The sequence below is a fragment of the Egretta garzetta genome, unplaced genomic scaffold (assembly GCF_000687185.1).
Source record: "Egretta garzetta isolate BGI_Z169 unplaced genomic scaffold, ASM68718v1 scaffold417, whole genome shotgun sequence".
NCBI lineage: Eukaryota > Metazoa > Chordata > Aves > Pelecaniformes > Ardeidae > Egretta > Egretta garzetta.
In genome coordinates this window covers 571,270-580,867 of record NW_009260227.1, presented here as the reverse complement: position 1 = coordinate 580,867, position 9,598 = coordinate 571,270, and the positions used below count along the sequence as shown (strand labels likewise).

General features: G+C 44.2%; 1 protein-coding gene across 1 annotated transcript in view; it reads left to right on the top strand.

Annotated features, from left to right (window-relative positions):
* Nucleotides 1-8,395, top strand: part of BRD3 (bromodomain containing 3) — a 48,379-nt gene extending 39,984 nt beyond the window's left edge. The window contains exons 11-13 of the mRNA XM_035897647.1: nucleotides 4-282; nucleotides 2,156-2,284; nucleotides 3,041-8,395. Coding sequence (XP_035753540.1) covers nucleotides 4-282; nucleotides 2,156-2,284; nucleotides 3,041-3,156 — 524 coding nt within the window. The 3' untranslated portion in view covers nucleotides 3,157-8,395. The remainder of the gene's footprint in view (nucleotides 1-3; nucleotides 283-2,155; nucleotides 2,285-3,040) is intronic.
* Nucleotides 8,396-9,598: the final 1,203 nt, after the last annotated feature.

Genomic DNA, 9,598 nt, shown 5'->3' with positions numbered 1-9,598 from the left:
AAGGAGGCAAACAGGCATCTGCAACCTATGATGCAGATGAGGAGGAGGAAGGTCTGCCCATGACCTACGATGAGAAACGACAACTCAGCTTGGACATCAACCGCCTGCCTGGGGAGAAGCTAGGCAGGGTGGTGCACATCATCCAGTCACGGGAACCTTCCCTTAGAGACTCCAATCCTGACGAGATTGAAATAGATTTTGAAACATTGAAGCCCACAACTTTACGAGAACTGGAGAGATACGTGAAATCTTGTTTACAGAAAAAACAAAGGAAACCATTTTGTAAGTTACCTCCTGGGGCACATGTTCCCCCACCAGCTCTTGGGCTCAGCTTTGGAGTCAGGGCATGTGTGTTGGGATTCTCTTATCCAGCTGTTGGGTATGTGATGACAGGGATTTTTAGAGATTCTTTTCTCCCAGGAAAACGTACAGAAGCTTTCTATTTTTTCCTGTTCTTTCTTCCCATGATGTCATGCTGTGGGAGACGTGGAGGACTATTGTGTTCCTCTACACTACCTGTGTGGTACCTTTATCACTTACCTAGAAGGCACTATAAAGGTTTCAGTCTCATTATGTTAGGTGTTATGTGCACACATCTGGAAGGATCAGTTTCTTATCCTGAATAGTTTAGCATCTAATTAAGAAAGAAACAAAAAGCATGGTTGGGATCCAAAGCACCAAGGGAATAAATAACTGGCACAAAGTTACCTGGGCAACCTGTGGATTCTGAGTGTAAGAGTCTGAATTGTATATTCACCCCAAAACTGTTCTTCCTAGATGGCCTCATCACCATATTGCCCTCAGCCTCTATCAGATCAGAGGATTATTGTTAATGCACTGCCGAGTGTACGGTTCGGTATGGGACAGACTTTTCTCTGTGCCTCATCCACAGAGAGTGAATTGTTGCAGCCCCTCGAGAGTTTAGCTCCAGCTGAATAGCAGTAGGATCACTTACCTGAAGTGGTCCTGGCTCTGTCCATCTGCTTGTCGGTTAAGGGGGAGTTGTCCTGTTAAGAGTATAGCACAATAGCTACTCGCAACTCCTGCAGAGCACCTCCATTTCCTCACCACAGGACTTCCAGGTAGGCCTAAGCAAAGCTCAGGCTTTGACCCTTCTTTTTGCTTTTTAATACACTGCTTTGATTTTTTTAATTATTATTTTTTAATTATTTTTTTTTGCCTCTGAGTCCTTCACTGTTGGAATAGCTCAAGAAAAATTTTTCCAGAATGGTTAAGAAGCATCCTTCTGTAGAGTAACACAGATAATTTTGGATGTCTGTCCGTCTGCTCCTCTGAGACTGGTACAGCCGGGGCTGGCAGGCTGATGTGCCTGACCCCAGCCAGACTCTCCTGCTGTCAGCTCTCTATTGCAATGCTTAGTGCTCGGGGGTGCACCCTCACTCTGTTTTTTTTTTTTTTTTTTTTTTTTAAATCACTGCCTTAAAACAGCACACAGAAATGTAGGTATTTCCTTGCCGGATCAGGGAAAATGTCTGGCCCCTGTCTTCTGCTTCTGGTACCGGCCAACACCTGTGTTCAGTTACTCCTCCTTTGGAGGGATATGTCTTCTGCTCAGAAGTATGAATATTGCTGGTACTTCTCATCATTTCCATCCTAACTGATGCATCTACATTCTTGTCTGCTAGCCTTTGCCTCAGTTGATTTTTAATTTGTCCATTTTGGTTCATTTTATATTTAAAGCAACATAAAACACAGTAGATTCTTGCGTGAGGTACCTTAAGTTATAATGGCAGACGCTTACTTCTGACACCCTTTAATGGGACACTTTATTTTACAGGGCAGAAAACCCATGTAACAATTCTGTAATTACAAATGTGTAGCTATTGACCGTATAACTGGCTGGTAAGTAACCTGCAACTACAAGGTTATTACATGGATATTTCTATCTTCTAAAATACTTTGCCAAAGGTCTCTCTTACAAAGTGTGTGTTACAGGATGATGGTGATTGGATGATCTGGACAACTTCACGTGTTGTCCTCTCTCCGGGATGTGTAGTTGCTGTGTGGTCACGCGATCTTAGCAGTGTCGCTGCAGAGTGGTTGCACAGATTTACATGCCCTGTAAAATAGTGATGTCCACTCTCTTTCACCTGCGACCATGCAGTTTCAGAAATTGTGCGTTCCTCCTCCACAGCTGCAAGTGGAAAAAAGCAAGCAGCAAAGTCAAAAGAAGAGTTAGCTCAGGAAAAGAAGAAAGAACTAGAAAAACGGTTACAGGACGTCAGTGGGCAGCTAAACAACAACAAGAAACCTGCAAAGAAAGGTAATGGCTTTGTTTGTACTGTGCTAACAATGCCCAAAAAGTTGTGTATGTAGATAAACTTCCTCACTAAGGCATAACTGCTGCCGCCTTGTAGCCTTGGGTTTATCTCTGTGATAGTTACCCCAGTTGGTCAGTGGTGGTGGGGCACAGTGGGTTACTGCTGGGCACTGAGCTTCTGCAGGGGGCTGCTTTGGTCCCTGTCCAGATGGAAGCTCTTGTGGGTTGTAAATGTGAGGTGTATCACAGGCAATTTATCCTTCAGAAGGACGAGGATCATCTGCTCTGCATGAGCCTGTACAGGACTGTGATACAGGCCAGTAGCACAGAGCATCTGATGGACGGGTTTTCTCCATTGTGGGATTAAAAAAGCACAAGCCCCCATGTAGTGCAATAGCATGAAAAATGGTACAAAAGGTTCTGCCAGTGTGAACTGAGCTGCTTCCAGCTTCACACAAGTCAAGCGAGGTTTTCTTGGCTTCAGAGGTTGCACTGAAGCATGCAAGGCTGTGGGCACAGCTCCCCAGGTGCTTCGCTCTCCTAAGCGGATCCCAAACTTCCATGGTCACCTGCAGTCTGGGAGACCTTGGCATCCACTGACGGGACAGGGCTCATTGCAGCAAGCAAAGGTTGCGGGTAAATAAGCTGCCCAGGCAAAACAAAGTTGTGAACGAAGCCATGGAAGGATGAAGGCTGTGGGCAAACCTTCTCTAGTTCAGTTCCTTGCAAGTAACCACATTGCTGCCTTCTCCCCCGCAGAGAAATCTGGCTCAGCTCCCTCCGGAGGCCCTTCCCGGCTCAGCAGCAGCAGCTCCTCCGAGTCCGGGAGCAGCAGCTCCAGCGGCTCCAGCTCGGACAGCAGCGACTCGGAATGAGTTATGGACACTTACACACAAAACACAAAATGGACATCACCCTCACCGATGTTCTGCAGTGTTCCTTTCTCTCCTTAATATACTGCTCTTGTTCCACGGTGGTCAGGTTTTTTTTCCTCTCTTTCTCTGACTTTTTTATTTTATTTTTTAATTCAGTGTTATAAAAGGTATCTTCCATTTTTTTGGGGGGCGCTCTTTTCATAGGTCAAAGATCTTTGCGTGTGTGTGTGTGTGACTAGACTTTATGGCAAATAGTTCCCTTTGCATAAAGTCTCTAAAATACATTTTAACTGAAGAAGATTGGTTGAAAATGGAAGAACTTTGAACTCTTAGCAGGAGATAAATAGAAAGTTCTGCAAGGTTTGTAGTAACGTTTCCCTCTTGCCCCTTCCCTCTCCCCAGAATGTTCTCTTTTAATAAGCCTGCCTGGCTCACACAAGGTAAAAAAAAAATCTTTTTTTAAAGAAATCTCTGTAAAATGGTACTGTATCTGAAAGATGTTAGCTTTTGAACTAGTTGGTGTATTTGTTATTAGCACTAGTATTCTTAATCTCGAAGTCTACAGTGTGATGAACATGTCAGATGCTATCATCTTTTTACATAAAAACAAAAAAAAAATTTCTCCTATACTGTGGATTGCTAACATGCTTTTCTTTTTTAATCTTGGTAGAGGCATAGAGGGGAAGGTATTTAAGCATGAATTTAACTTGAAGTACATGAGCAATATAAGTGGTTGCATTTCTTGGTTTTCCACTCAAAATTTTCATTTTTCTTGGGGATACATTGGGAAGAAGGGAGCAAGGGATGCTCAAGTTTCTTGGGAATGTTATTTTTAGCATCAAATAGATAATTTCCAGGAAAAGGACACTCTCTGTGAAAATTTTCATTTAATTGAAAACAGGTTTTGGCTGATAGTTCTCAGCTGGACCTCAGAGTGATCCCTGCAGAGTGACCAAGGCGAGTCATGTGCTCATTATTAGATGCGTGCTTAAGTACTTTCTCCATGATGCTTAAGTACTTTCTCCATGACAAGCACCTCAGCCTGGGCTTAAAATAATGGAGCACTTGAGCTCCAGCTGAGGCTGAGCTGGCAGGGGAATTGGAGAGGGATGTTGTGTGTGGTTTTGGTTTGGATTTTTTTTTTTTCCCCCCCTCCTTATTGTTTCAGTAGTGAGCTCCTAGAAAGGGAATGCTACTTCTGTGTCATGCAGGGTGCAGGTTTCCAGACACTGAAATGCTTACCTCAATAAAAAGAAAAAAGAGGGGAGGGAGGAAAAAGAGACAATTTTTTTAAGGCTTGCAATTTTTTTAGCCCAGCCTAACATTTTGACCTGCATTGCTGCAATACACACTCTGTTTTCACTGTCGCTGATTTCATGTATATACAGGTACTTTATTTATTAAACACCATTGGTCATTTAAAACCTACTAAAAAAAATATAACAGAAGCAAAACTGCATTATGCAGACCAGCAGAAATGCAGACTTTTAATGTGGTTTGAACCAAATTAAAAAAACAACAAAAAAGGTAAATAAAAATCTGAAACTTTTTAAAATCCAATGGACTTTATACCTACAGGTGCTACAGTCCAGTCTGTCCTGTGTCTGGTGCTCTGTCATGACTGGTGTGTTCATTGTTGGGTTTGTTTTCCCTCTTCTTTATCTTTTCATCCCAGCCCCCTTTTTTTCCCTGTTTTGTACAGATCTTGGAGACATACAGGTAGATACAGTTTCTTGATGCAGCACATTATTTTCTCTGTAATACTTCCAGAGGTCTTTTTTTCCCCCTCTCTTTTTTTATAATTTTTTTTTTTTAGAAAAGTGGGGTTTTTTTCTCTTATAATCCAATTTTAGGGAAACATCAGTTCTATAATTATATAAAATTTGTAATCTGAGGGGCAGAAATTTATTGTAAATTCTTAACTTTTTATTGTAAAGAAAAAAATATACAGAGTTTAACAGAAAGTTATGCCTTTCCCTCTCCCAGCACCAGCCCCTAAGGCTGCCTCTCTACTGTGGGGTAGCCCTAAAATTCACCCTGCTGCGGTCTCTGTGAGTGGTTTGCCAGAGGCCCCGGGGTGCAGATTGCACCAGCTTTTATTTATCACGTAGGTGAGTGGCTCTGGAGGACTCCTCAACCCCAACACACAATTTTCATTGCGTGCTCAGCTTCCAGGAGCCAGGACAGGAGATTGTGTGGTGTCTGGGGGGTGTCCCTTTGCTGGAACGCCGGGGAAGCGCGGGGCCAGCCTGTTGTTAGCACTCCATGGTTTGCACTTCTGACTGCATCCACACTCAGCTGCCAGTCACTTACTGCCCATCGGCTGAGGTTTTATTAGCTGGCCACACGCACATCTGTCTTTAAAAACCATCATTTCGGAGTGTTCAGATGCACACCTCGTACAGCTGACGTGCCTCTGCCTGTGTCTTGCCTGTGCGGTGGCAGTAACACACTCGCCACAGTTTGCTGTAGAAAAGAATTCCCATTTTTCACGAAGGGCTGAGCGTGCGATGATGTGTTGCTGTGAGGCACTGAGTTCCTCCTGTAAGTTGCTGGGCATCTCTGGCTTGTTTTGCAATCACCAGGGCACTTGGCCTGTTGGCAGGAAGCTCTCAAGTCTTTGCAGATAGTTTTCCCATAGTATTTGAAAGTGGATGAACTAGGGTATTTCGATTCTTACTGAAAGGAATTATTTTTCTTTTCCGTTAACAGTGGAGTTATTTTTAGTTTCTATATTTTTTTAAATTCTGCCCTTAAAATCTTCCCCTAGACAGATCCTTAGTAATATATTTTCAGAATTTACTATGAGGAAATGTAATATACACCTAATTAAGAGCTTAGGAGTTTTTTTTAATGGGGTTGGGTTTCATCTGTGTTTCTCCTATTGTCTGAGACTTGCGTTATCAAAGCCAGCTAGTGTTTTAATTAAAATAATTGCAGCCAATTCAATACCATGACAACTTGGACACACAAGCTCCCAGCTTTCCCTGCTTGAACCCTTTTCCCATGTGCATTAACCTGAGCTATGCTGTTGATGTAACATGGTGATCCCTCTGGACAAAACATGCTCCTGTGCGGAGAACAGACCGCAGCCGGTGTTGGAGGCAACAGCAGCCCGCCCGGCAGGCGCTCTCGCCAGCATCACCGCCACACAAATCCCGGGGACCTGGCTCTGCAGCAACGCCACGATCCTCCGACAGCAGGGACAACCCTGCTGACCACTGCCAGGTTCCTCCAGGACGCATAAGGTCTGTCCCATCAAAATCAGTGAAAAGGTTGAGCCAACGGGTTGGGGCCCAAGCATGAAGTGATGGCAAGGGACCTGGCCCGGACCGTCTGCAGTGCTGGAAGAGGATCTCTGTTTTGGTTGGCAAACCTGTCCTAGCTTGGGGATTTGCAAGGTAAACAAGCAACCAAAAGCACCGAGGGATATGAAGAACCACCTGCATATCTTTGATACGCCCTGCTGTGACTCGGGCTGCCCTTTAGTGGGAAACGTGGTTTGTTTTCATGGAAAGTCAGGTGTTCCCTCTGAAATGACGGTTCACAGGAGAAACCCATTTTGGCATGACCTGCATTTTGGGAAAGAAACTGGTGACTCTTCATTGCAAAATGTTGTTCTTACACCTTCTCATTTTGGCGTTGTTTGTAGTGCTCGTTACCTCCCGACGTGTCAGTAGTGGTGCCTCTTGTGCCTCCAGATCAGAGTGTCTCCAGGAACGAAGAGATGTTTTCAGTCCATAGTAAGTAGCAGCAGCCCTTCGTGAGTTGGACACTGAAATGATAGAGCATTTATTTGAGTTTGTATTGCATGACATGTCAGTACAGATGTCATGAAATAACTTGAAAACGATCAAACACAGAACATTTGAAATGACATTTTTAAACTTAAGAATAAAACAAAAAAAAAAAAAATTGAAATTTTTATGGTAGAATTTTTCTTGAACGAACAAAGTTTAACTTTGTTTTCCAGGGGAAACTTCACTGAAATCGCTATGATTTCTTATGTATACGTACACACAAATAGTTTTATTGAAACTGTTTTTTCCGATGAATTCCTGTTTGACAAAACAATATCTGACCAGACCTATTGTCAATCAACCAGCATTACCGCACCTTTAAAAACTTTGTTAAACTTTATCTGATTGTAAGGTCAGCCTGTTTGTTGCATACCATCAGATGTAGGCTCAGCGGGACCAGAGGGAGATCCGCATCCCGGGGGCTCGGGCCCCGATCCGTCTGCTAAAGGAATCTGTTGCGTACAACAGCTTTCTGCTAACCAAATGTTGTCTGTACAAAAATCATTTCAGTTTTTGTATTGATGTGATTTTCAACTTTCCTACCGACAGGGTTTGTAACTGTAGAACTGATATTTCAGGACTGTGTAACTGTTGTTTGTGAGTGTGTGTCTGACGGATGCACGCGCCCCCACGCGCATACACGAGCACGTCTGTGCGTGTATATATACCAGTTAGTTACCCAGTGAGGTCTCCTTCCATGTTCTCTATGTGGTAGAAGCAGACTGCAGTTACCTAATCTAGTTCTTTCTCTGTTTTGGGGACTCTTAGACCAGTTTTTAATTTTTTTTTCCTTGTTTTGAAAGGAATGCTGTTTTTTAAAGTTGGGGTTGGAGCTAGGGGGAAGGGATCGGGGCACGACAAATTAAAACCACAACCTTTTTAGTACTGGATTTTAAAAAAGACGTCTTCTCAAACACGAGCAGTTACCTCTAGGGCTAACTGTGGGCAGCCTCTGCCTTGCTGAGGATGGAACTTGGGGCGAGGATTCATTACGCTAGTAGCGTTACCTTGCTTGTAAAACCAGGAGATGCATTTTTTTTTAAAGAAATGGGATTTGCATATCTTTTTAAATGTCATTTTTAAAAAAATAAATAAAGCACCAGCTAGGATTTGACACAGGCCACTTAGAACTCACCCCTGATACTGGCATAACCAATCCAGAACGATTTGTTGTTGTATTTTTGTTTTATTTTTGGGGTTTTTTTAATATTTAAAAAAATGTTACTTTTCTGTATGATGTGCATGCAAATTTACCGTAACTCTTTTTCTTAAAACTTTTTAGTGCCATTTCTAGTATATTCCTGTAAATGTCAGTTACTGAAAAGAAATGAGTCAATGTAAGTAGTTTAGCTTGTTTATTGCAAATTGCTGGCGCAAAACACGACAGAATTTAAAAAAAAAAAAAAAGAAGTTAGAAAGTAATCTTTGATGTTACTGGTAATCATGGACCCTGGTCCTGGGGCATTTGTTTTGTTTTCATAATAAAAAGAAAAATTGTTTAAAGTGTGCAGTTTGATCCCGTATTTTCCCCTCCCATCTCCTCTCCCGTTCCCTTTCCTCATCTCCTGTTTCAGGTGTTGCGCTTGCTCCAGTTGAAGACCTGTAGGGCTTTGAGCGAGCAGTCGGTTGAGTAGCATTGCTAAGAGTCAAACATAAATACACTAACAGTCCCAGCACCGTGAGTATTGAAATAATTTGGAAGGAGCTTTGCAAGTCGGGCTGTTGGCGCCGACGGGTGCCACACTAACGGGGCAAACTGCCTTCAGAGCAGGGGCTGAGCCTGGGGCGCTGCCAGCTTGGCCTGGGGTCTCCAAATCACAGCTCAGTACCTGGCGCAGACGAGCTCTAAGTGCACCTTTGCGGTGGTGAGGGACACGCTCGGGCTGCTTTAATGCACCAGGGCAGCCAAGGGAGGACTTGTGCTCCCCCTAGAAGCCTGCAACTGAAGGGGTCTTAGTTTATGTGAGAACTACATCTGACGGAGGTAAGTCCAGCTGAAAAAGCGGAGGTGAAAGTTTCACCCAGTTGTAACGCTGACTATTTTCAAGCCACCGGGACCTGAAGGAACCAGAGGGGATTTCTCACCAGCACTGGCAGCGGTGCCTGCTCCACCAGTGGGTGCTTGGCCCCATGGGTCAGCGAGCCCGGCGTGACCCTGCCCAGCGACGTGGCAGACGCGGCTGGGAAAGGGGGGCGGGGGGGACTGGAGGGGCTGGGCATGTTCACAGCAGAATCCTGGCATTACTGTATGGCAGCCAAAATCTATTTTGGTCCCTGGAGGGGGTTCAGGTCGGTTCTGCTGTTGGGTTTCTCAGATGTACACCTGATGGTGTAAGGTTACAACAGCCACGTTCCCCCAGGGTTAATCTTTCTCTAGCCCTGTTCCTGCTCACTGGGTTTAAAAGCTGGAATCTCTCTAAAGTTTCAGCAAACCTGTTTGGCTGAACTGGTGTAACGGTGTGTTCTGTCAATGATACCCCCAAAGGAAATGTTTGTGCAACCCATCCTCTCAAAACCCCCGGTGAGGCAGTTGCCCCCCAGGAGGATGTTTTCCGTAGCGAGTTATTTCTAGGTGCATCAAGCAGTGCTGCTTCTTACGGTCTTGGAGCAGGTTGAGGACCAGCAGACCACAGCTGAGGTTC